General features: G+C 44.5%; 2 protein-coding genes across 2 annotated transcripts in view; one reads left to right on the forward strand and one right to left on the reverse strand.

Annotated features, from left to right (window-relative positions):
* CCDC146 (coiled-coil domain containing 146) overlaps window positions 1-23,638 on the forward strand; it is a gene marked incomplete at both ends in the record, with an annotated part of 97,307 nt that extends 73,669 nt beyond the window's left edge. The window contains 10 exons of the mRNA XM_080936068.1: window positions 5,881-5,976; window positions 6,795-6,965; window positions 9,404-9,492; window positions 9,597-9,761; window positions 12,508-12,732; window positions 14,327-14,555; window positions 18,733-18,861; window positions 19,379-19,516; window positions 21,609-21,857; window positions 23,435-23,638. Of these exons, the coding sequence (XP_080792194.1) occupies window positions 5,881-5,976; window positions 6,795-6,965; window positions 9,404-9,492; window positions 9,597-9,761; window positions 12,508-12,732; window positions 14,327-14,555; window positions 18,733-18,861; window positions 19,379-19,516; window positions 21,609-21,857; window positions 23,435-23,638 (1,695 nt within the window). The remainder of the gene's footprint in view (window positions 1-5,880; window positions 5,977-6,794; window positions 6,966-9,403; window positions 9,493-9,596; window positions 9,762-12,507; window positions 12,733-14,326; window positions 14,556-18,732; window positions 18,862-19,378; window positions 19,517-21,608; window positions 21,858-23,434) is intronic.
* Window positions 23,639-26,537: 2,899 nt separating this feature from the next.
* GSAP (gamma-secretase activating protein) overlaps window positions 26,538-27,195 on the reverse strand; it is a 93,764-nt gene continuing 93,106 nt past the window's right edge. Inside the window, 1 exon segment of the mRNA XM_080936069.1 lies at window positions 26,538-27,037. Within this exon segment, the coding sequence (XP_080792195.1) occupies window positions 26,946-27,037 (92 nt within the window). The 3' untranslated portion in view covers window positions 26,538-26,945.

The following is a 27,195-nucleotide window of genomic DNA, read 5'->3' on the forward strand; positions in this document are numbered from 1 at the left end:
ACCGCATGCTCATAGAAAGGCAGAAGGTCCTTCAGAGGGCGGCCTCCTTATGGAGAAGGCAGTGTTGGATGAAAATGGGATCAGGTCTCTGAGATGAGACAGCTGATTTTCACAGAACTCATTCTCTTCAGAATTATCTTGTTCCAGGATCTTGTGGCTGCTCTTGACCTCATAAGTAAACAGCTATTTGCCGCTCTTGTAGACACATCTGAACCTAACCTACACCCGGTTCTCTTCTCCCGGGTTCATTGAAAGTTTACATTGCGGGTGTCCTTTGCATTTAAGAAGTCACATAACTAAGTGAGGCCACTGCATTATAGGAAGAAGTGACGTGACATTTTTAGTTCAGGGCATTTTGGTGCCAGTGTGAGGCCTTCCGGCTCTTTCTGTCACCCATGGTAACTGTGCAAGAATGTTATGAAATGAAGGTGCTATAAGGTGGGAGGAAAACTGGAACATAGAAGTCTTGACACTGGCTCGGTGATTAAGAGCACTGGCTCCTCTTCAGAAGACAGGGTACAAGGGATTCATTCCCAGGACATTCACGGTGGCTCACAACTGCCTGTAGCTCCAGCTCTGGTGCTATTTCCTCTCAGCTTCTCTGTATCCTTATGTGTGTGTGATTCATACATGGCACACACTCTTACAATCTCGCCAGAGAAGATAACACCTTTTCATACTTGTGTTAACAAATAATGCAGTTGTGGATAGACTTGAACTGTGGCCACGCAACAGCGGTTTCCTGCTCCATATGTTTATATTTTATTTTCTCTCCTTATTTCTTCCTTTAGATTCACTGGTGTTCATTGTTCTTGTTCTCACACTTTATGATTCTTGGTACCTTGCTTTAAACCTTTTCTTTCCTATGATAGAAGCTTCTAAGTGCTTCATCACCTCCATAATTTTTAAATTTTGCAGTGATATCTCACAAGTAGATCCTTTATCTTTACTCTTGTCAGACACTCAGTTCTTTGACCATCTTGAACTACGACTTTGATTTTCTGCCCTCCGTTTTTCTCTATTCTGCCTTTCCCTACATCACGTAAATGTTGGGCCTGAGAAAAGAATTCTACTAATTTCCTTTTCTTTTTCATTCTTGCAATCATTTTTGTCATTTTGATTTGCTACAAGCCTAATGACCTCAACTTTTCCTTCTGTCTATCCTCTTTCTTCCTGCTATCATAAGCCTTTCCATAAACTGTTCTCTGAGCGTCTTCATCGTCATTGTTGTTGTCATTGTCATCGTTGTGTTCTTAACACCTGGGATGGGATTCAGGGCTTCACACATGCTAGGCAAGCATTTTACATAGTGAACTATAACTCTGGCCTGAAGGTTTCTTTTTCACAGTTTTGGGGAGTTTGGTTTACTTTTACTTTTTTTTTTGTTTGTGTTTTGTTTGCACTATGTAGTCAGACCTGATCTCAAACTAGTGATCTTCCTGTGTTAGCCTCCCAAGTGCTGGAATTGCCATTCAGAGTCCCCAAGTCCAGTTCCAGGTCATTTTCTGTAGCATTTCCTGTCTTCTAGTATCTCATGGAAGCCATTTATTTTCTTCAAATTACCTTTTCCTGGATTCTGTAATTTGGGCTTTTGTTTGTTTATTCGTTTCATCTGTTCTCATTGGAATCTGCCCACCAGTATACTATGAGCAGGGCACTGTAAAGCTAGCAGGAAACTGTCTCCCAGTGGTAAGGCTTTTCATGACATTGGTCTGATTACACACAAAACACGAGGAAAAGTTTTTGACTAAGTGGGGTTTGCATTGGAATACTCAAGTTGTTGAGTTCTGAAAAATTAAAAGCTCTTTATATAATGATACAACTATCCATTAAATTCAAAATAGCACCTGTAGGATATAAAACTCAAATGTAAAAACATTGGAACCATCTTCTCTCACTGAGTTCAAGCCCTCTACAGTGTCAGTAACAATTGAGTTCTCTGACCCGATGACCCACCCTTCTGGCCACTGCCCAGAGCTGGCAATAATCAGAAATAAGGACCATCAGACCAGTCACATCCACTGGACTTTTCACACTTACACTCAATCCAGAAAGAAAAGCAAATGGTAAACACGAAGCTCCAGCTAGTCTTTAGCCTTTGTTTAGTTATCTGGTTCCCTGTAGTCTCTGATTTACAAGACCCTCCTACAAATTCAAGACAGAGTCTCAAAAATGTTAGGAAGGTTTTAGATAAATATCCAGCTATTACACTTTACGCTGAGGTTCTCTGCTCTCAACTGGGATGTTTACTGCAAGAGAACAATGTCTAACATCCTAACTTTTACAACAGTGTGACTTGATTCTCATGTATTGACAATAGCTGTAAGAATATTGCTCAGCCATTAACAGAACCTTCTAGGGAGCAGCACTGGTAGCAAAGGTGGAGCAGGAAAGATTTTAAAAAATATTTTATGTATGTCTACTGTATGGGTACAATGAATACATTTCTAAGCATGAAATAAAAACCAAATCTAAGAACTAAACATACACAATCATATAAAACTTAGGGACATATGCAGTTTGGGGCTCAGAATTAATCATAAGTGTTTTAAGTCATCTTTGATCCCAAAATTGAGAAAATATTTTTCTGACACTTCAGTGGAGACTTTCGCATGACCTCTAGCATGTTTTGGAGATGACTGTTAGAAGATTTCCTTTCAAAAGACATCAGTTAGGTTTGAGGCTTGGTTTCAGTGAGTAACAGAAAATTAGTGTAGCTCTCCTAACCAAGGGAACATTTTATTCACATAATAAAAGTCTAGATATGGGTACATCAAGTAATGGTACATCACAAAAAGCCCAGAATTCTTTCAGCTCTCTCTTGGTCATTTTTTCTGTATTTCTTCTCAGTGGTCACAAGATGACCATTCCATTAGAAAGTGATGACCAGCTTGGCTGGGTTTGTCTTTTTATAAATATAATGTTTTTATTACTTCTTTGAGGATTTTCCACGTATTGTATTCATCCCAGTCTCCCCTCCAACTCCCCTAGATCCACCCTTCCTCAGTTCCCCTTCTCTCCCTATTTTGGGTCTTCTTTTTAAACATACTTTTAGAAGCCCCTGTGTTGCAGATGTCCTGGCTTTCACAGTCTTTCTGGCCTCTTCCCCTGAGCCTCAGCTGGTGGGCTGTGCTGCGGGGCGTATCTGTCAGCTGGGGTCAGTGACCTCATCAGTCATGAGTAGTCATGAAGGAGGCATGAATTCCCTCCTATTGAGGGTCTTAAGTCTAGTGGGGGTAGCTGTTGGCACCCCAGGATAACAGGCCACCATTGCACCTTTCAGGATATTTTGACACTCTGGTCATTGTGGTTCACAGGCATTACAGCTGCGTAAGACGATTGATTGCTTTCTTCCCTTGGCAGCTCCTTTTGTTACTATGAGAGCTAGTCCTTGGGACAGAGGCTTCCAGCTCAATTCCTCCAAGTCCCATGTCTGAAGTGTGTGTGGTCAGCAATGGGGTCTTGCCTTCTTTCTCTGAAAGGCAACCAAGGGCCACAGTAATGGCCTATATTGTTTTGGGGTGGAATCTCTTGGACTCCTCTAACCAGGAACTCAAAAGGCTTCACACTCCTGATAGTCACTGCCAAGTACTATAACTTCAGTAAACATATACACACACTATGTATATGTATATAGATAGAGATAGATACTTATATACATATAGATATAATATGTAATTTTATAAATAATAAGATTCCCTATGGCTTTTCAAACATCAACGGTGTCATTTATCCCCCCCTTCCCTTTCTCTCTGAGTTGCCCCACCCCCATCCTCAGCTAAGCCCCCACCACAAGTTTTTCCCATTTCCTCCCTCACAACAACTGTGTCCTGCTATTGTCCTCTCTGGAACTCCTGACACCCACAGCTACCCACAGCCTTTCTCCATGGCCTGCTTTGCACTTTCCTGATATCTGCAGTTACTCCGGGTGACACTCTCACATTGAGAGATCCTGAGCTAGGAACTGCATGAGAGAGAGCCTGTGGCGTTTGACTCTCTGGGCCTGAGTTACTTCACCCACTCTTTGAACATGAAAAGAGTTACTTTCCGGGCAGCCTGACCCGGGGTTTCCCACTTCACTGGTTCACACAGTTCTCTGGTTCATAGAATCACCCTCACCCCCGTGACGAAGAACTCTGAGGACTCCTAGGTACTTGCAACTCAGAACAATGGTGAGTAATAAGGTCCAAGTTGATACCCACCAGACTGTGGTAGATGAGGCTCTGCTACCAACTGCTCATCTTACCAACCTTTTCTACAAGCCCTCGTACACAATTCTGAAGAAACCAGAGGGCTGAGTCTTATAAAGAATTTAACCAGGATGCAACATATGCGTATGGAATGGTCAATGTAGAAAACAAACATACACCTATATGCACACAGCCAGAAATTAAAACTGAGTACAATTTATGATACTGTTACTCATACTTCATTCAGAATGGTGGAAAGAGTCCAAAAGAAGCTTTTAGTTGACAAACTAGTTAAGCGTTTGTGATTTTCTGTTGCTGTTTTATAAGATTTCCTGGTCCCAGGTAGCACTCAGGGCTATGACTTCCAGCCTATGGGAGCAGAGCATGGAGACAGCCCATTCTAGGCCTAGCTGCAGCAGGTGATGCTTGTGCAGAGGATGCTTGCTAACCTCTCCATCCCATATCAGAGACATGGAGCTAGCTCTTTCTTGTGGGCATCTCACCTTGCCCATGAAGTCTTCCTAATTATTCAAGGCTACACGAGTTTCCCCTTAGCTTTGATATGCACATGAGAATTTATATTATTATATGAATTTCTCAAGACCATGTCTATGTTTCCTGTCAGCTGTCCGTCATAGGTGCAGCCATGAGAATCAGGAAGCACAGGCACCCGAGGACACAGATGGTGGTCCTGGAGAAGCTCTGGGTTACAGATGATGAAAAGGGCACCCAAAGATCCTGTTAGGTGACATCTAGCCACTGAACAGGATCTTTCCCAGTTGAGCATACTGGCTTGGGTACAACCCTGGCAACTCAAAGGATGTTGTCACCAGAGGAAAAGATCCACATCAGGTCATTTGCTCTCATAATGAGGTTCAAAGTGGTCAAGTAGGCCATTACCACCCCAAGGTGACCCTTCCACAGTCTTGAGGTTGCCCGCCTTCCCTCATTAGCTACTATGTGATTCCTTAGCAAATACTTTCCCCCAAGCACAGGACAAAAGTACAAACCAACACAACAAGGAGCACAATGCCAAACATGTAGGTTTGAGCAACAACAAAAGGATTAAGGAGCCTTTTCTCTGAAGAATGTTACATTTTCTCATCAAACTGAAGCAGTGAGTTATACCCATTGTTAACCAAGAACCGGCTACTTGGCCTGCATGATTTCATAAGTGAATGCAGACTTGCTGATTACAATACTCTCACATGAATAGTCCGACATATGCAGCTTCCTCCGTTCCTCAACCATGAATTCAAGAGGCAGCAGCGAGTGCTAGAGAAGTCGCCGGCTGCTTGGCTGACGGCCCGGGTTTGCACCTTCACCAGTGAGGAGGAGAGTCGGCCTTTCTCCTCTTCCTCACCCCTGGCTGCCTCCTGCCATTTGTGAGGGATGGATCTGATAGCGTATCCAGGCCCTCAGACAACTGTGACACATTTAGGGAATGGTCAATAAGTGTTAGATATTAAGATTTATTCATAAAGGATAAACATCTGTAGCTAATTAATCATCTGGTAGATCATTATGTTTCGCTTGGCACTGGTTTTATAAAGCACATCCAGAAGAGAAAGTTCCTCTAAGGTCGGGAATCATGATTTGCCCGCCATTTTAAAAATGTACGTCACGGGGTTGACTCCCAGCATCAGAAGTTGTTCCCATAATAGCACCTATTTAAAATTTTGATCTCCAGATGGAAGCTCTCCCCAAAGAAGATCTTTTACTGCCGGAGCGAAGGAGAGAGCTCCACAAAGAGGTGGAAGTGGCTAGGCGGAGTCTGGCTCAGCAGGTTAGTATCAGCCACACTGTTATCTCAGAACGGAGAATAAAGTCATGTCTCAAAAATGCTCTGTAAAAACCACATCAAAGAGAGAATGCCAGGGACAGGAGGCCCGGGGTGGGGTGGGGGCAGGGGCGAGAGGGGGAAGGAAGTTGGGAAGGCAGAAAGTATCAAATGATGACATACGTGTTTATGGAAATGCCACAGTGGAACCCATTCATATTTATAATAATATATACAATTAATGTGCATTAACATTTAGAGTAAAAGTGTGATGTCAGAGTCCTGCTTCCAATGGGCCTTTTTTTTATGGGGAGGTTTACTGAGGTTTACACAATGCTTCAAGCCAAGTGATCTATATCCGTGAGTGTACACAGGCCTCCCTCACCTTCAAGTTTATTCCCCCACTGTTTTGTTTGGCTTGGTTTGGTTTGGTTTGGTTTGGTTTGGTTTGGTTTGGTTTGAGGGGAAAAAAAGATGTGCTTGAAAGGACAAACCTTTCCCGGGCTATAAGGATTTCTCAAATTATAGGCTGTCGATCACGTTCAGTCAACCTTGTTTTATCAGTACCTGTTTTTAAATTCCAAACTTTTGCCAGGCAACCTACTGCTGAACGTGTTTTAAAACACATTTAAACTTCTCCTAGTCATTTAAAAGCACAGTAAGGAGAAGGTCGACGGAGCTACCCCACTAGTTCCCACCCTTCAAAAAATAAAGTTAAACATCGAGCCAGGTCTCTTAATACACTCCAAAGGAAGAGCCCTGCTCTGCGTGGGCCTTGCTGGGCTCCTTCCGAAAGCGAAGTCTAACCCTGTGCTTTCCAAAAGAGATCTCTGTCAGAAGCCGAGGCCAAGCTAGTGGAGCAGCAGATCGCAGAGGAAAACAAGCTTTTAAAGGAGCAGGAGAACGTGCGGGAGCTAGTGTTCAACCTCAACAGAATGACGCAGATGAAAATCGACGAGAAGGAACAAAAGGCTAAGGACTTCCTGAAAGCCCAGGTAACTGCCTTGTATGGCCGCCCGCTAATTACTACACAGCTTCAAGGGAGCCTTGCTTTAATGAATCAATCGTTAAAAGGTGGTAATTCCACATTTCCTTCAAATTCAGTGACCATAAAGGACACCCAGTGATACCCTGGAAAACCAAACCAAACCAAGAACCCCTCAGCACTCAGTTATTGACAATTAGCAGTCTAGAGGTTACAAAACTAGAATCACAGTGATCAGGGGTCTGAAAGATGGCAACTTCAGTAAGACAGAGGTGTCTCTAGTGACCATGGCTGCCAGGTGCATAGGCTGCAGAGAGAATCTGCAAGTCACAGAGCCACAGATTCCACAGTGACTTGCCAGAGACAACTTAGGATGACATCATAGAGACCAGTGCAGGATGCTCTTAGCTACTGTGCACACACAAACACACACACACTAAACATACACATACACACATACACACACATCACACACACTAAACACACACACCACACACATGCACATACACACGCACGAGTACACACAAACACCCAGAGTAGTAACTAACTTTTTAAAACTAGACTCAGTTATTCCACAGAAGGATTATGTCTAGAAGTTTTTTGTTAAAAGTAAGCAAAGGCCTGCGTACAGTTCAGTGCTTGCCTGTGCAAGCTTCGATCTCTTGCCAAACAATAAGTGTGCATGTGTGATATCTAATCAAGAGGCAGGTGACAGGGGACAACTGTAAGTTAAAGTTTAGCCCAAAAGACATAGTGAGATTGTGTTTCAAAGAAATGACAGTAATTTCAAAAAACGCATGATATGAACTATTGCTAAAGCAGAGTTTATGCATTCATCACATAACCCGGGCACAGGTTGCGTTTAAGTGTGATCTTTGTTCTCGTTCTGAGTGCTTACAGGGGGTGGGGTTTTTTCCCTCCCCAGAAAGCGCTCACACCTACAGAGCGTCAGTGGGCACTAGGATGAAACAGATTCTGTAGCAAAGGACAGAGGAGAAAGCTGTAGCCACACAGACCCCCAGCAATCAGCCAGCTCTTCAGACACCATTGTCACTGTCTAAGTGACATCACACCTGCGAAGTGAGTCTCATATGATTGGCACAGGGAGGAGAGAGGAGGACAGATGAAGCTGAGCAGTCGGGGCAGATGGCGAGGGTCATTCAACCTTAAATGGTTTCTATTACAAACGCCCTATGGAGCCAGGGGACACTTGGGCTCACAGAAAACAGATGAGAAAGACCATAGCTCCCCAGGAACTGGGCAGAAGCCGAAGGGCAGAGGGTGGGGGTGGGGAGCAGCTAAGGTTTAGAAGGTCATTGTCTCCAAAGTCAAGGTCTGGACTGGGGTTAGTCCAGAGCTCTGTTTTCAGAAGCACCTGCTGTTGGCTGGGAAGAGTCCATCCCTGTGAGGTTTCCGAGCTAGAAAACTCCCCTCTTTTCTCTTCCCAAGTGTTAGAGCTACCAGAGGTGCACTTTGTCATTCCAAGAAAAGAGCTGGTCTGTTTTACAAAGTAGTCACATCCTAATAGCTCCCAATACCTGATCCTTCTTTTATCTCCGAGTGGCTAATCCACATAAGCCGAATTTCATTACTACACGGGCTAACCCATAATAAGGCGTAAGACAATTCTCGCTTTAGAAATATGGAAACCATAAGGGAAGATAGTTTGTCCCCTGAGTGTTTCATTATTGGGAGTTACTCTCTGAAACATTACTTGCAGTTAACTGTATTTCCACAAGAAGGCATTGAATCTCATTACCTCATGTCATCTCGACATCTCGTTTGGAAAAGGGATGGCTGGGTGGAGATTCGAACCGACACTGCTGAGACAGTAACCGATGCTGTCTCACACCGGCTTTCTTCTTTGCATGTATAGCTACCTGCAGGTTAGCTGCAGACCCCATTTTCACTGAAAGTTATGCACAATAAGATTGCTGTGTATCTATACTGACTTGACGGCACCAGGCCAGCTGATTTTTCCCCGCCTGCCCCCGAGGGTGGGTGACTGAACTACTCCCCCTGGAATCCTGCCAACAGACACATGATCTCCAGATGCTTCCTATCCCAGAGGAAGCACCACCAGGCATTTTCTATCCAAAGAGCATCACCAGTACCTACTAATACAAGGTGTTGAATATACTATATTTACATACATATGTATATATAAGTATGTACATGTATACAGGGGGCAAGGAAGAATTGACAGGCAAGACGGAGTGTGGTTCCGTGTCTACTCTTACCTGTGGCTTTTGGTAGTGGTGGTTTTGAATTTTTGAGATAGGGTCTTTCTACGTATCACAGGTTGATCCTGAATTCGTTATAACCCTACTGCCTCAGTTTCCCAAATGCTGGCATTGAAGACGTGAGCCACACACCTAGCTTTCTGGTTGTTGTTAGTTTCTGTTTTTTTGTTTTCCTTAATTTCACACATGAACTTTTACATTTCAGCGGAGATATTATGATATTATTAAGGAAATCAAATCAAAGGACCTTGAAATTAGGCTCTACAAGAAGAGAAAACATGAAATTCATCGGAGGTAAAAAGAATTTGGTAAAAAAAAAAAAAAATTACAATTTAGTTATTTGGGGGAAAGGTGTTACTTACTTTTCAATGCTCAAAAACTGCCCCGCGTTTTCACAGACTCAAAGAATTTGCCGGCTTGTATGACACCATGAGAAACGAAAGAAACAAGTTTGTTAACCTACTTCACAAGGCTCATCAGAAAGTAAACGAAATAAGAGAAAGGCTCAAAATGTCATTAAATGAGCTGGAAATTTTAAGGAACAGTGCTGTCTCTCAAGACCGGTAAGAGCAATGACAGCGTGTAAGCACCCACACTTGCTGAAGGGGTCCAGATGACCTGATAGGCAGGTTGGAGGGGCCACAGCAACACCCTGGTTGTGACAGTTTTATTTAGACCAATCAGATGTTCTATACATTTATCAGAAACAGAATCTAGTGGCAATTTCCAGGACCAATACAATGGTAGTTGCTAGGATACAGTGATCTTTGCAAGCTTTACATGGTATAGAACATTAATGCCCAAGACCAATTGTCCTGTCAAGTGTTCCTGCTTCCTTGACCTCCAAGGAGCATACAGAGAAACAAGAAGTGTTTCTTTTTTGTTGTTTTTATTGGATATTCTCTGTATTTACATTTCAAATGTTATCCCCTTTCCCCTGCTCCTATCCCCCACCCCTTACTTCCATGAAGGTGCTCCCTCTCCCAATCACCCTCTCCCACCTCAGCACCTTGGAGTTTCCCTACACTGGGAAAACAAGCCTTCACTGGACCAAAGGCCTCTCTTCCCATTGATGCCAGACACTGCTACATATGCACCTGGAGCCATGGGTCTCTGCATGTGTGCTCAATGGTTGGTGTTTTAGTCCCTGGGAGCTCTGGAGGGTTTGGTTGGATAATAATGTTCTTCCCGTGGGGTTACAAAACCCTTTCTGCTCCTCCAGTTCACGAGAAGTGTTTCTCTACTGCCTGGAGTGTGTGGCCTCTCAGGAACTGGAAGGCACATTGTACCCCCAGAGTCACAAACTCTAACCTGAAAAACATATGACATATGCCTTTCAAGACAGCTAGGCCAGGCCAACTCCACCGTTCTCTGCAGTCAGTGTTTCCCCCCTGCCCCCAAAGCCTTGCCTTCTGTGTCCCTGGCATTCCAGAATATCCCGGTAGTCAAGAAAGAGCAAGGTTTTCAGAGATGGGGAAATACCTTGCTGTAGAAGGTGGATTTGATACTTTGGTTTAACCTGGAATCTGTTTACTAACGCTGAAGGTGCTTGCCATCAATTGGTTTTTGATCTGTCAATAAAGTTGCCAGTAGCCGATGACTGAGCACGGGAAGGGATACTGAGAGTTAGGAGAGTGGAAGGGGGATTAGGACATGGGGAAAATGGGGGCGTGCAAACTCTGAAGAGAAGGGAATGCAATAGCAGCAGGGGAAAAAAAGGCCAACCAGCCATGTGAGTTTTAAGGTAGGTGGCCAATGGCCACTTCCCTGCTTGAGCTTATAGTAGCAGGGGAAGATTTAGGGGTGCCCAGTCATTGAATTAACCAGGGCATTTAAAAAATAACTGGTGTGTGTGTCTGTGTGTGTCTGTGTCTGTGTGTGTCTGTGTGTGTATGTGTCTGTATATGTGTGCATCTGTGTCTGTGTCTGTGTGTTTGTGTGTGTCTGTATGTGTGTGCATCTGTGTCTGTGTGTTTGTGTCTGTGTATTTGTGTGTGTCTGTATGTGTGTGCATCTGTGTCTGTGTGTTTGTGTGTGTCTCTGTGTGTGTGTCTGTATGTGTATGCATCTGTGTCTGTGTGTTTGTGTCTGTGTGTATATGTGTGTATGTGTGTGCATCTGTGTCTGTGTGTTTGTGTCTGTGTGTATGTGTGTGTATGTGTGTGCATCTGTGTCTGTGTGTTTGTGTGTGTCTGTGTGTGTCTGTCTGTGTGTGTATGTGTCTGTATGTGTGCGTATCTGTGTCTGTGTGTGTGTGTGTGTGTGTGTTTTCTATTCCCTGATCCAAGATAGCTCCTAGGCAAATGCACACATGTCACCAGGCAGGAGCACAAAGCAGTATAGACAAAACTAACTGCTACACCTTACTTCTCAGGTAACAACACCGGTGTCTAAACATGCTTCTTGTTTTCCATCTAGGAGTCACGTTTTTTAATGAATACAAAACTTAATGTAAAACTATTTTTACTATGACGAACTGCTGGCTTTCATTTGTTTGACTGAGAAATGCAATATAAATCTGATATCTGCATCTAAAGTTAGAAGACAAATCACTTCTGGGTTGTGGGTTTAAGGCACTCGATGTGCAGAGGCAGGCAGGCTACAGCAGATCTGCCGAGACAGTGCGTTCCGAACTCAGTTCAGCACTCTGTCGGCCACTGTCTGCGGGACCTTGGGCAAGCTACTCTACCCCTCGGGACTTCTTTATAATCTTCATCATCAGTGTGTAGAACTTTGTGATAGTACACAATAGTAACAAATGAGTCTACGTAATAACATCAGAAATAACACCTGAAAATCCGTAGTCTTGGCAGTGTATTTACCACACGCCAAGATCTACTGGAATTTTTCACCCACTTAGTTCCTGATTTCCTTAGACTACATAACTGGATTTTTATGTTAGCTCTCATTGCCCAGCTGACTTTGAGAAAGATAATGCCAAATACACTGATTAGAAAGCCTGGTTGAAAGGGGAGATTTCCTAGCTAGATTCTTACCTAAAAGGGAATTAGAATACCATGTCCTGGCTGTGATGCCATCCAGCTCGAATCACATTGACTGCGTCTGCAGGGCCCATGGGCATTGTCAGCAGAAGCACCTCTGTCCTCAGAACTCAGTCTCCTGGGATGACAGAGCAGAAAAAGACCCTTTCACAAAAGAGCATGGCACAGTGGCTGACACAATGACAGAATCGCCACCTGGGTGGGGGGAGGGTCCCACAACAGAGAAGGTGAAAGCATTGTTCTTCAGACCTTTCAGTGTCTCTGAAGAAAGTAATGATCTTCCCCCATGGTGCCATTGTTTTAAAAGAAAGCTGCAAAACTCCATGCTGAAGCATTCCAACAATGTGACCATCAGGGAGAGCATGCAGAATGATGTGTGCAAACTCACTGTTAAACTCCAGGAAATGAAGGAGAAGAAAGAGGCCCAGCTGACCAGCATGGACAGGCTGGCCAGCATGATCACCATAATCGAAGAGGAGATGGTGCAGTTACGTAAGAAGTACGAGAAGGCCATTCAGCGGAGGAACGAAAGGTGAGGATCGAAAATGTGGTTGGACTGAGTGCCCGGGGATGTAGCCATTGTCTTTACCCTTGGGAGGGAGCTGTGCATTTTGCAGGAAAACAAGACAGGCTGTCTGTGGAGGGATTGGGGGCAGTTGAAGAGCAGAGGGGTCCTCGAACTTCCTAATGCTGCAACTGGAACTATATCTCCTCGGGTTGCGGTGACCCCCCAACCATAAAATTATTCCATTGCTACTTCATAATTGTAATTTTGCTACTGTTATGAATCATAATGTAAATATCTGATCTGTGACCCTATGGGGGTCATGACCCACAGTTTGAGAGCCATTGCTCAAGGCTCACAATGAATACCTTCTGCATCAACTAATGAGAGTCACTCTTTAGTAGCATCTTTCATCTGGGCAGCGTTTGGCTTCATCAAACCATCCTCAGAGTCCATTCTCCCCATAATCATCTAAGGCATAGAGGACCGACATATTTCTCCTAGGCTGCAAGCACGTCATCAACAGTATTACTCTTTTAATAGCCTCCCTTCCCCCACCCCTCAGTTGCTGTGTTCTGAGAAATCGGTAGGTGAGATGACAGAATGCGGAAATAATTCACATTTCAGGACACGTGTTCTGTTTCCTGTAAAACGCTGGAGCGCCAGGCCCCAAGGGACAAGATGGTAAAGCATTGTTACCGCTCTTGTCATGGGGGGGGGGATTTGATAAGAATAAACTTTGAGAGAATAAAACATAAAGCAGGTGAATAAAGGACTAAGGTTAGCAGGGACAACTGCATGTGCAGCATTGGAGGGAAGAGAAAGAGAAAAATTAAAGGTAGCAGTTGCAGTAATGTGTGTACGGGCAGTGTGGGAAACTCTTTAAGAACTTAAGTTCTTCAAACGGAACCTTTTCAAAGGACTGTTGAGTGTTCCTTCTGATTAAAAAAAAAAAGCAAACAAAACAAAACAAAACAAATCCTAGCTGGTTTGTGGCACACGCACAAGTTTGCAGGCAAACAGAGTGTTCCGGGGCCCTGGTTAGACCAAAGGTGCTGGAGGAGAATGATGACACTTGGTTTCTATCCAGTGGCTTCCTCTCAAGGAGGGGTCTTTCCACTGTGCCTGTCAGCATGGTGACAGAGGACAGGGTATGGGGCGGGGGGGGGGGGTTACCAGCATCCGAAATGTCCACTTTTCAGGATTCCTATGGGCCTGGTGACTCTGTCCAGAAACACAGTCCCAGACTTCTGCCCAGCAGCTTCTGGCCTTGCCTGGTAATTCTGGCCCAAGGAAAGATCTGCAGAAGATCTTTGAGTTTCTCTTTGTTCACATGTTGAGAGTGACCTCCTCTACCCCAGGGAAACCTTTGGGGCTTAGCAAGCCACTGTGGCCAGCCTGCTGCACAGCTGGTCTTAGATTAGAGATACCAAACCCTCTTGTCCCTAGGGAAGACCCCATGTATGGAACTTAACTAGCAAGGTATTAGAATGTGTCACTGTCCTGTGCAATTCTGTTGTGTTCATGTGTGCTGTGAGCCCAAAGCCAGAGGGGACCACAGTGATTAATAACTGGTGGCCTCAGCCACCCACTGAGACCCCTGCTCTGAATTTGACCACAGTGGTGTCCAGCTGATAGAGCGGGAAGAAGAAGTGTGCATTTTTTATGAAAAAGTGAATATCCAAGAGAAAATGAAACTTCATCAGGATGTTGAAATCCACATCCTGGAAGAAAAAATCCGATTCCTAAAACTGAAGGTTGCCGAGAAGCAAGGGCAAATTTGTGTGACACGGAAATTTCTGCCAATCCAGAAGTCCCTGGATGCCGAACTGGCTGTGATCCAAATCCAGGTGGGTGAGCCCCCAGGGGACACTTCCTCAGGCCATTGTCTTGGCTCCTGTCCCCTTGGAGTTTGTAGTTGAAATGGGTTCTTGAATGAGAGCCACGCTGCACCACTCGTGATAACTACCTTGTTGTGTTGTGTGATGTTTGAAAATGGATTTGCCCCAGGGTGGGGTGTTGGGAACCTGAGCCTTGCTTTCTCTCTGTCTCTGTCTGTCTGTCTCTGTGTCTGTCTCTGTCTATCTCTCTCTGTCTCTCTCCCTCTTTCATCTGAGTCATCCCAGGACTTAGCTCTAGGCCATTATTTTGTGTAGTCCCTCAGTACCCGAGGCATAATCACACCCTTAGTGTTTCTGGCTCCATCTGGATGAAGCATTTAGTCTTTGTGGCCTGTTGAAGCAGGGTCCTGTGGCCCGTGTAGCCCAGGCTAATTTCAGACTCATTGTGACCTCCCTCTGAGAGCCAAGGTGACAAGCTGTGCTCCCACACCCAGCCTGACGGTCGATGCCTTCACCCTCTGAAGGAATGAGAAGCTCCTCAGTCTACAGCCTCAGCCAACAGACTCTTCATTTACCTCCATGGTTCCTGATAGCAAAGACTAAACTGTGACTATAACCCAACCTTCTTCACATGTAATGATAATTTTATAAAAGCATAAAAATACACCGAACCAACATATTTGTGACCTACACTTTCCCCCACTGACTCGGGCTTACAGGAACAAATTCTACCCTGTATTGTAAACTGTCATCCTGGCTTTGGGACTTTGTTTTCCTGGTTATGAAATTACGGTGCATTCAGTTAATTAAAATAGAAAAGGAACAAAGTTTTAAAGGAAAAGAACACTATCTCCCAACATAATTAAGATAATCAGAAATCTGAGAGCAAACCTCCTCTCAAGACATGTTTCTCAATGCTAACATTTCCTTTCAGTTTTCTACATAACATCATGATAAGTTGTGAAACTAGACAAGGGGTCTGCTTTCACACATCCATCATCAGGATGGTTAAAGTCTACACAGATGACAGAGAGCACCTTCCATCTTGTGCAACTCCATCAGGGTCCTGTGTGCCAGTGCTTGCCTGATTAGTAGCCATAGTTGCTCCCATCTAGGTCTCTTGACTGCATTTTTCCCCGAAAGGTACCCCAAGAGTCTTACATTATTCCTTGGCTCTGACTCTAGCTTCCAAAAACGCTCAGCCTGCAGGTGTGCCTGCTCCATTTCTGCACTCTGTTAAAGTAGACCATAGATGGCCACCCTCCTAGTGTACACAATACCATGTATGCAAGTCCCTTGACAGATCTTACTGAAGATTTTTGACAGCAGGGTGTGAGGTTACATTCCAGAAAAGCAAAGAACCCCCCCCCCATATCCCTCAAAGGTCTCTGGGCAACCCCATCACTGCCCAGGGCTCCCCAGGTGCCGATCAGCCTGCCCTCGCCTCTATTTCATGGCTGGTCCTTCCAGCTTTCCCGAACCTCTACCCTCTCTGGACCTCGCCATCCTGCATGATACCTCAATAACTCTACTCACTACGCTCCATTTGACAGAGACAAAGACATTTCTCCAGCTCTTTCCCGATATACGGCCCTCCCAAGACCAGGTCTGGATTTGTCCAGGAAGAACTACACAATGTGTAGCCAAAAGGACTTTAGAAAGCTGTCAGACAGACCCAGTTCTCCATGACATAAGCATACTTTCCAGGTTAGCTGCAGCTCAGTACGGACATCCACCGGTCAAAGCTGATCATTCTTTCTTCTTACCATTCATTACACTTGGTTGATGCGTCCACAAAAGTACATTGTATCTAATAATAGCCCTGCCTTCTCCCTTTTCATTCTTTAATATAGCCACTGAAGGAACTTGGCCAAACATATCAAATCATGCACATTAGTGTGTACAACAGTGGAGAAATTAGAAACTCAGTTAGACATACATAAAAGAGTTGTCGATATTTTATAAGTGGTACTATGGCTAAATTTTACCTCAAAATTCTTAGGTTTGAAATTGGGTGTGGTGTGCATGCCTGTAATCTCAGCACCTGAAAGGATTAAACAGGATTCCTGTGATTTTGAGGTCACTCTAGGCTACACAATAAGAACCTTTATCAGAAAAAAAAAATACAAAGAAAAAAATCAAACTGATTTCTTTTGGCTCGTACAGATGAACCTGTGTGGTATGCGGGAGTAACTGTAAAGTCATCCTGCGGGTGTCTGGGGAACGGGAACAGGAGCAGAGGCACAGCCATGACAGTTGTGTGGACATCTGCCAGAGCCGAGAGGAACACGTGGAAGCTCACGTTATTTGCTCTCTTTGACCTGTACATAATAAAAGGTTAATCACCCTTAGAAACGATCAGCTACCCACTGTGAAGTAAGAACTCAGTTTTACCCAAGAGGAGACTATCGTATGCCCAATGCTTGTGAAGTCTTTTTCACATTGGCTTGTGTAACTCGAGACCTGTGGGCTGCACCTGAGCCTAGGGTCAGTGTGTGGAAGGCCACCTGTTCATTTTCAAACTGCACTTGTCATGTAATTGTATCCACACGGACTTCCTTCCCCAGGAAGACAGGATGTGAGGTGCGGGGCTGAGGGCAAGCCACACGTGTGCAGTCCTCCAAGACGCCATGTTTGCCACGTCCTGGCCTTTAAGCATTAGTTGTTTCACTGCACGTTAGCCTTTCCTCTACTTTGCATCATTTTCAGAATTTTATTAAGATTACTGGGTTTTTTTTTCTTTTTAGTTATTTTGAAACAGCTTTTAAGTGTTCAACAGACTAATCCCAAGGGTTACCATGAATCATGTTCTCCTGGACCTTGTAGTAATAACTCCGTTTTAGGAGTCCTGGAAATCTCATGAGTAATTGTAAGACACAAGAACATTGCTTTTATAAGGAAAGCAAAGACTATTTCCTTAAATGCCCAGTGGGAAATTTAAATAAAGGCACTAGATTATTTTTAAAGATTTCTTTATTTTTATTGTATGAGTATTTTCTGTATGTATGTATGTATGTATGTATGTATGTATGTATGTGAACATAATATGCACAGATGGTGCCCACAGAGATTGGAAGAACTCATTAGATTCTCTGAACCAGAGTTACAGGTGGGTGCTGGGAGCCAAACCCAGGTCCTTTTCGACAAGTACTCTTAGGTACAGAGAGCCATCTGCCCAGACCTGTTTAGGTTTTGATAAGAAAGTATATTTTTCCTAGTTTTCTAATTAAGAAAACTATGTAAACATTAACAGGTATTACTAATAATTTATGTCCCGATTTTAAATGGTACTACTTAAAATTCGTATTATAGAGAAGAGGGCCACCAGTTAAAATCCTAAAGTTCTATCTGAAGCGCTCCGGGAGTGGTCTAAAGCACTAAGGTGGCGGCTCTCACCCTTCCTCATGCTGCAGGCCTTTGATACATCCCCTCATGTTGGACTGACCAGCAACCATAGCATTATTTTGGTGGCTACTTCACAACTGTAATTGTGATGCTCAGCGGTGTCACACTTCCTAAGACCATCAGAAGAACTATGTGTTTTCCAATGGTCGTGACCCACAGGTTAAGAAACGCTGCACTATATTGTTTCACCCCATGGAATCAAGCCTCATCTTGCCATGTGCCAAATGAGAAACCAAAGGTTTCTTTAAAATACCAATTACACAATAGTAGGAAAGCTGGGAACAAGGCCTTTGGGTTATCCGGGCGCTCTACACGCTCCCACCCCTTTGAACTGAGCATCGGTACTGTTTCTATGATGGATACCCACTTCCACGTCTCTGAGAGTCAACAGCTATAATCTATTCAAAGGCTCTCTGGTGAAAAGTATACATGTGTCTGAGACCATCATGCACAGAGTGCATACTAGGTTAACTGTTAATTTCCTTTTTGGATGCCACTGAGGCCGCTGCCAGCGAGAAACCCAGCTTGGTACATGCCAGCTGCCCCTGTCTCTGAATCGCCCGCAGCAAGGCTGCAACGGCCATTTTGAGCCCTTAACCACACGGCATCCCATGAACATCACACACAATTGGACAGGCTTGTAGGAACCCAGCCAGGGTCTACTCCACACCCCATCTGCATAGCTCCCCAAAATGAGCTCACGAGCCCTGGCTCCGGAATTTGAAGATTTACCAAGCTGGAGAGTTAAACTGAAAGCTAATGTTTGCTTCTTGTGCAACAGTTTTCGCAGTGCACAGATAGGATAAAAGACCTGGAGAAACGCTTTGTGAACCCTGAGGGCCAGGGCAGGATCCGCTTCCTTCGGGGGAGAGATCTGACCGAAGAAGAAATGATCAAGAAGTTAGACACGGTAAAAGTTCTTTCTTAAACACAACTGTTTGCTCACAGATACTTGCAGACCCATCATCCTCCACAGTTTTAGCCACTAGCCTTCCCCTACTTGTAACGGGGTCCTAAATCCTAACTTTCCAGATATTTATCCAAGGAAGGAAAGATCTGGTAGTTTCAGGATCTAGAGGCACCCTTCTCTCCTAGCCCTGTAAAGAATTTTGACTTCTCAATTGAATATGTTAATTTGTCATCCTGGTGGAAACATCTGGGAAGAATGGCATTGTGGGTCCCAGATAGAGCCAGAGGGCCATAGTCTACCCTAGGAGGACAGCCCCTTCCCACCAGAGTATCCCCTGACCTGGTGTAGCTCCAGAGACTTTTCAGAGGCATTTTAACAACAAAGAAAGCAATGTGCCTCTGGTTGGGTAGAGGGCGGGGGGGGGGGGGGGGGAGGGAGGGAGGTGGAGGGAGGGATGAAGACCATGCCTTACATAAGTCATTTTTAAAACTCCTACTGAAATTGTTTCCAACTGTAGCTGGAACTTCAGCTAGCAAAGAAGGAGGAGAAACTACTGGAGAAGGATTTCATCTACGAGCAGGTGTCCCATCTCATAAACAGACTCAAAGGCAAAACTCAGGCTTGCAAGGAGGACACATTGCTCTTAGCCAAGAAGGTTTGCCTGAGTGACAGAAACCCCCTACTCTCTCCTTGAGTGATGAAATTCCCCTCCCCGTGTGATGGAACCACCCCACTCTCTCCCTGACAGAACCCCCCTTTCTCCCTGAGTGACAGAACCCCCCTCCCTGTCCCAGCTCCTCTCCCCCTCCATGCTCTGTTCTTCTTCATTTTTGGGAAGCACTAGAGAGATGAAGTTTTATGAGTCTAAAAATATAGCAAAACATAAATATTAGTCCAACATGAGCTTCAGTCCACTCCCTGAGTGAATCCACTTCATAGGAAGGAAGCACAGTCTTTTCGAGGAGATTATTTAAGTTTTATTTTTTCAGGGCAACTTCTCAAATATGCTAATCCTTATCGTTGTAGTTTGTGTACAAAGTCAAACCCTTATTGTTTCTTTCTGAGCAGAAAGCATCACTTATCCAGTATCTGAGTAGGAATTGCTTTGAGACAGTATTCAGCCAGAACGCACAGAGGGACAGGGGTGATTGAGGAGCAACAGCAGTCACACAATCCCCAGGCCAACCCTCCCAAGTGACATCAGGGTTGGGGATGTGAAGCTGCTAGGCTGGCACTACTAACAGCAATATGAGTAGGAGAGGCTGGTGACGAAGGGTGGCAGATCCCACCCTACCTGGTGGAGGACGGTGCACTCACCCAGCTTCTGTGGGACTGTTGAGCATCCTCCAGAAGAGGGCTTTTAACCACTCAGCAATACTTGCTGTGTCTGACATGAGGGTGTCACACACTGTCTAGCAGGGTGAGGAGGAGGAAACCAGCTGAAGGTGACTGAGTGTATACCCGCACCTCGCTGACTGCCCTGCTTTGCCTGCTAAGGGTCAAGGATCCCTAAACCCCAGGCTAGGCTCCAGAGGGTAGGGTATTTCCTCTTTCGGTTTTTTGAGGCCTCGCATGTAATAAACTCTAGAAAACTGTTTCCTGAGTATATAAGCAAATAGTCAACCCTGTTCTGCAAATAGTTTTGCAAAGCATTGTGGGAAATTGCTGTGACTATCCACCTAAAAGTGGTGAAAACACCTTTGTCGAGTGGCCTGTCCCCCTTCTGCTCTGCTGAGCCCAATAGTAGTCGTGTACAATGGAGCCTTATAAACAAAGAGGTGACAAAATTCATTTAAGCCACTGAGCCTTGTCTGAATTAACACCTTTCCCCAAATTTCTGTAAATGTCTCCTCCTTCCCTTTGTAAAATGAATCTCCTGTCTTAAGAAAAAGTCACTTTTTCATTGAGAGATGATTTTTCAAAGATGGCAGAGCCTCTGGAAATTATTTGTAAGACTAGAGAAACACGGTGCCACAGAGTGACCAGGAAGACCCCAAACAGCTGTAAAGGCTCAAACTGATTAACCCATATTATTGGTTGAGCCAGAATTTAGGCAGCAAGAGTATCTCCCTCCCCCTCTTTGCCTCTTAAAAAACAAACACCAAGCTAGTCTCAAGGTTCTCCAACCTGGAAACTGGTAATTAGAGAAACCTTTCTTTTAGTTTCTTTCTTTATTTTTGTTTCTTATTTACAAAACCAAACATGTTGAGTTCTGTCCTGGTTAGTTTTCACAATGTGACACAGCCTACAGACACTTGCAAAGAAGGAGAGTCTGCTTCCTAGATCAGCTTGGCTTTGGCCACTGTCAATGAAGGTATGTCTTGACTAATGGTTGATGATAGGGGACCAGTCCTCTGTGGCCAGCACCGTCCCTAGACAGTTAGGTTTAGGCTATGTAACAAAGCTAGCTTAGCATGCCCAGAGTGGTCCAGGGAATAATCTAATAGGCAGTGTTACTTGCCCTGTGGCTTTTGCTTGAACTCATGCCCTGATTTCCTTCAATAATGGAAGTGTTTGACAAAAAGGCCCTTCCCTCCACGTTTCTTGAGCTCACTGTTGTATCACAGCAACACAAGAGTGAGTAGGAGAGGTTCTGTCCCTAGAAAATCAGGGATTTCCTATGAATTCCAGTTAATCTCTCAACCCTTCAGGAAAGGCTGCCCACACAGGTAGCCGGCAATCCTCTGTATTCTCTACATCCTCACAGAACAGCTATACCAACTAAACCATGGGCTCTTCATTTCTAGATGAATAGCTACCAAAAAAAGATCAAAGACGTCACCCAGGAAATGATGGCTCTTGTGGCCGAACTGTCCATGAAGCAAGCCCTGACCATTGAACTCCAAAAGGAGGTGAGAGAGAAAGAAGAATTCATCTTCTCCTGCAGTTCCAGGATAGAAAAGGGCCTCCCGCTCAACAGAGAGATCGAGAAGGACTGGCTGAAGGTACTCCGAGATGAAGAAATGTACGCCTTTGCCACTGCTGAGAAGTCTCAGGTAAGCTCTCTCTCCCATGATGCAAAGTGTGCCAGTGTGCTGCCTTCGGAGCCAGTCCCCTCAGGACACAGTGGGGGGTCCTTTATCTGAAAGGCCTGGGAACAGAGATGGTTTGAACTTTCTATGATTTCCATGAGGTCTTTGGGGGACAGAGCCCAAGTCTAAACACCAGGCTCGCCTGTTTCATGTAATACCTCCTCCACATGGGCTGAAGGTGACCTCATGCATATTTATGTCTATTTAATTTGCCTGCAATCATGATATCATTATGGAATTATCTATTTGTGACATCATATGGGGATCCTCAGACTGGAGCATTTTGGATCTCAGGGTTATGGATTAGGATTGCTTCAACCTGTATATGAAAGCTTCCCACTCTAACAGGCATGGCTAGTGAAAAGGGGGTTGGGCATGTAGAAAAGACTTTGAACTAGCAGTCCAAAGCACCACCTTTCTCCCTGAGGAACAGCTGGCGGCCATCAAGTCCCATCCCAGTCACACCCTGGAGTGTCATGGTTGAACGCCGTGGCCTCCCTCGGCAGGTCTATGACAATTAGCATTTGCTCACACCACAACTGACCCTTCTGTGCCTTCTGTTGTGACCTCCACAGCCACACCCGGCATAGTAGCATAGAACTCTATGCAACCTCTTTCTCCTCCCCAGTGACCAAGGACTTGATTGGTCACTGAAGTCCCTATTTATCCGTCTAACCCCAAGTCCCCTCAATAGTTTAAGATTAGAATAAGGCATTTCATTCCAAGAAGCCCACACTGGGGAATACAGTTTGCTTGGACTGTTACACTAATGGCTCTGCAACCAGCATGTTTTACTTTCTAATCCAACACTTTCCAAAGCATATACCAGATGGCTGGAGAGACAGCTTAGTGGTTAAGAGCACTGGCTGCCCTTCCTGCGGACCCGGGTTCAATTCCCAGCACCCACATGACAACTTACAACAGTCTGCAAATCCAAGATCTGACACTGTCACGCAGACACGCAGGCAGGCAAAACTCCAATGCACATAAATTATTTTTTAAATGTGCATTGCAAACACACAGTAGGGATGGCTTCAGGTGGGGTCTGACTTATAATTTCTGTTCTGCTGGAATCTCTCCCAGCACTCAGGACGTCCCTGTGGTATCCCTGCCTCTCCCTAAACAGAGTTTTTACTTCAGCATCCTGGGAGTTATTTCCCACAAGCACCGGCAGAACGTTGAAGACCCTAAGGAATGCTCACCATTCCTTTCCGGTTCTTCTTCTCATCACTTAATATTTGCTCACCGGGGACAAAGGAAAACTATTTCTGCCTTTGCCAAAAGTAATAAAGGGCTCAGTGATGGAGACTGAGCTGAGGGGCAGTGCGTGCGGAACCAGAGAGTTTCTGACCCACACTAAGCCAGGGCATCTGCACGATGCTTGAGCTATGCCGTCCATTCAAATGGCAGGCAACTGGGGTGGGGGCGGGCTTCAACCTCCTCCAATCATTCAGCAGGGCCTAAAGATGCCCTTTTAGGACCCAGGAAAAGTAGGTCCACGCGCTTCCAGAAACCTGAACGGAGAACATCTTCCTTTGCAGGAGTACGTGGAAATGGACTACAGGCAGCTGCCCAGTGGTGTTTACACAACCGCAGAGCAGCGTCCAAATGCCTATATGCCTGAAACGGACACCGCGCTTCCTCTGCCCAAGCCGTACGGGGCGATGGCTCCGTTCAAGCCCTCGGAACTTGGAGCCAACAGGAGGCACATTAGGAAACCTGCTGTAAAGCCCATTGAAATCTAAACGTGAGCTAATCCGGCCTTCTCAGAGAGAGGGCCTGGTCTGTGGAGAGTGAGTATCCCCGTTCTAGCGCTGCTGATCAGCTAGGTACAGTCAACAGCAGCGGGCTGTTTCCAAAACAGCGGTCTCCTTACACACCCACCAACTGCTGCCTGCTCCGTTCCATCGAATGGGGACATGGGCTACAGTTATGTCAACGTGTATGTCATGTGTTTCTTTTTCACTGTTTGCAGTGACGAGATGCTGTCAGAGTACAAAATAAATAACTTTCCCTAGTATGTGTGCGGCTTGTCCTTTCACACTTACAAATATGCTTAAGCTGTTTGTCTTGTGCTGGTAGTAGTTATGAATGTCGTGTCCAGCTCTGGCAGACTGAGACATACCATACCTTCACTTTCCTAACCCATCACCATGTTCCAAGCCCCTGTCCGGCCACACTGGAAGGGAATTTAAGTTCACTCTCATTGTGTGAGCCCTGAATTTGGCCTCTTTACTTTGCAAGGATCATCCAAAAGCAAATAGCATGTAAGCACCAGCCACTTAGCTAAGAAAGGAGCCATTGCACACTCAAACAGTTTCTATGTTATAGGAACCATTGCACACTCAGTTTCTATGTTATAGGAGCCATTGCACACTCAAACAGTTTCTATGTTATAGGAACCATTGCACACTCAGTTTCTATGTTATAGGAGCCATTGCACACTCAAACAGTTTCTATGTTATAGGAACCATTGCACACTCAAACAGTTTCTATGTTATAGGAACCATTACACACTCAAACAGTTTCTATGTTATAGGAACCATTGCACACTCAGTTTCTATGTTATAGGAACCATTGCACACTCAAACAGTTTCTATGTTATAAGAACCATTGCACACTCAAACAGTTTCTATGTTATAGGAACCATTGCACACTCAAACAGTTTCTATGTATAGAGCCATTGCACATTCAAACAGTTTCTATGTCATAAGGAACCATTGCACACTCAAACAGTTTCTATGTTATAGGAGCCATTACACACTCAAACAGTTTCTATGTTATAGGAGCCATTTCACACTCAAACAGTTTCTATGTTATAGGAGCCATTGCACACTCAAACAGTTTCTATATAATAGAATCAATTTCACACTCAAAGCAGTTTCTATGTTATTGGAACCATTGCACACTCAAACAGTTTCTATGTTATAGGAACCATTGCACACTCAAACAGTTTCTATGTTGCTGCACACTTAAACAGTTTCTATGTTATAGGAACCATTGCACACTTAAACAGTTTCTATGTCATAGGAGCCATTGCACACTCAAACAGTTTCTATGTTATAGGAGCCATTGCACACTCAAACAGTTTCTATGTTATAGGAACCATTGCACACTTAAACAGTTTCTATGTCATAGGAGCCATTGCACACTCAAACAGTTTCTATGTTATAGGAGCCATTGCACACTCAAACAGTTTCTATGTTATAGGAGCCATTGCACACTCAAACCGTTTCTATGTTATAGGAGCCATTGCACACCCAAACAGTTTCTATGTTATAGGAGCCATTGCACACTCAAACAGTAATGCACACTGAAACAGGATCTTAAATAACACAGGAATTAGGATCCTTTTGGGTATTAAAAAATATACACAGAGGAAGTTTAAACAGCCTAAGAATGGAAAGATCTTTTTAATCACAGAAAGGAGGAGCATAGAATATTGCAGTGTACGTTGCTAGTGGATAAAAGGCAGGGGCTGCCATGAACTAAAGTGTCTTAAATTACTGTCACCTTCCGTGTGTGTGTGTGTGTGTGTGTGTGTGTGTGTGTGTGTGTGTTTACAGCCCTAGAGCATGAATATTTTTGTTTTTTGAGGCAGAAACGGACTCCAAGTGGTAGAGAAAACCTGGCCCAGCCTTTTAAAGAAAAAGGCCAAAAGCATGTTTTTCTCTCGGCTGCTAGAGTGTGTTGCTATGGCACAGGGTCAGAATTTGAGAGTTAAATGCCAAGAGATTTACGTGTCACTCTTCAGCAAACAGCAAGTTAGTGGGAAATTATGAGCTGAGTGTCAAAGTCACCCTGAAGTCTACTTCAGTTACGTGTCCAATCAGTTCAGCTTCAGGAAGTCACAGGAACAGTGCAGGCAGAAATGAAGAAAAGCAAAGAACGGAAGAAAACGTCATTCACTCAAAAACTGTAGGCAAGTATAGTTATAACAGCTGAAAGTAGGTGAGCCATTTAAAATACAAATTAAGTATTTTGCAAGAGTTTTATTAGCCAAGAAGATCTTTTAAATTTAATTTGAACTAAATAAAACCTGCTCTCCAGTACAGAGGAATCTGTAACACAAGTGACCAGACAGAAGTAATGCAGACATATCTTATTGTCACATTGCTGACTTTGGTGACAAGATTCTGAGCCTGGCTGACCATTTGGAGCAAAAGGGATATTCCATAGGCTAGGGCAGTTTCTACAGAGCACAGCAAAGACTGCAGAAAATATGGTGAATTGCATATGAGTTAGTGATATTTAGAATCATTAAATTGTCACCAGGTGAACAGGAACCAGCAGTGGCCACAGAGAAGCAGAACCAAGTCTGGAAAGCTGAGCCTTATGGGTGAGCGTGACATCACTGCAGGAGACAGATGAGCAAAGACAGAACACGTCCTCAGGTAGCGGGGCCTCTGCAGGGTCATACTGATGGGTTCAAAATGCCTTATGGAAATAAGGCCACACCCAAAACTTAAGGAGAGTCAGACCAAAGGTTTCAGCATTTGAGGTTGTATTTAATGACAAGATAGTACTAAATCATAAATATAAAATTGAATGGGGCTCTATCTGAACCACCACAAAGGCAAAGGCTGGTTTAAGTCCCGTATTACAAATGATTTGTCACAGTTACTCCGTACTAGAAAGACAGATCTTGTTTACTCCAGTTTCATGTTCTTCTGAAATCCTCCTCACGACATTTACTTTTCCTTCTTGTTTTATGTTCTTTCCAGCGATCTGCCTGGCTCCTTTTATTCTGAGCACTGCCCTCTATGTTTTTTATTAGACTCTGTAGTGCCACAGAACTAGCTCCCAGCCTACTGGGCCACAAGAAGGGCACTGTTCCTGCCACATGGTCTTGAACGTGTTCTCTCCTCTTGGCTGGTTACTGGCTGCTCAAACTGAGAGACGTAGCAGCTGCCTCTGAATGAGAACTGCACTGAAGCCAACAGCGCTGCAGTATATTCTGACCTGTTCCCAATCTTAAAGACAGTTGAAGAATTCCCAGGAACAGGAGGTGAAGACATTGAAATTGGTCATCTGGATTCTGAATGTTCACTTTCATAAGCCCAAAAGTGAGGTGGTGTGCTTCAGAGCAGCTTCCTCTATAAATTCTGCATCCACATTGTCATTTCCTTCAAAGCCATGCAGTGCTAGAGAGGGAGGAAGGGAGGGAGGGAAGGAGGGAGAGAGGGAGGGAGGCAAAGAGAGAGAGAGAAAGAGTTACTATGAAGCCAGGGCTGTTTATAACGTTCCCACAGCTTGCTGGGAACATCATTTTATATTTTACTGAAGTGTGTTATTCTGAGAA

This window comes from Micromys minutus (assembly GCF_963924665.1).
Source record: "Micromys minutus genome assembly, chromosome: 23".
Classification (NCBI taxonomy): Eukaryota; Metazoa; Chordata; class Mammalia; order Rodentia; family Muridae; genus Micromys; species Micromys minutus.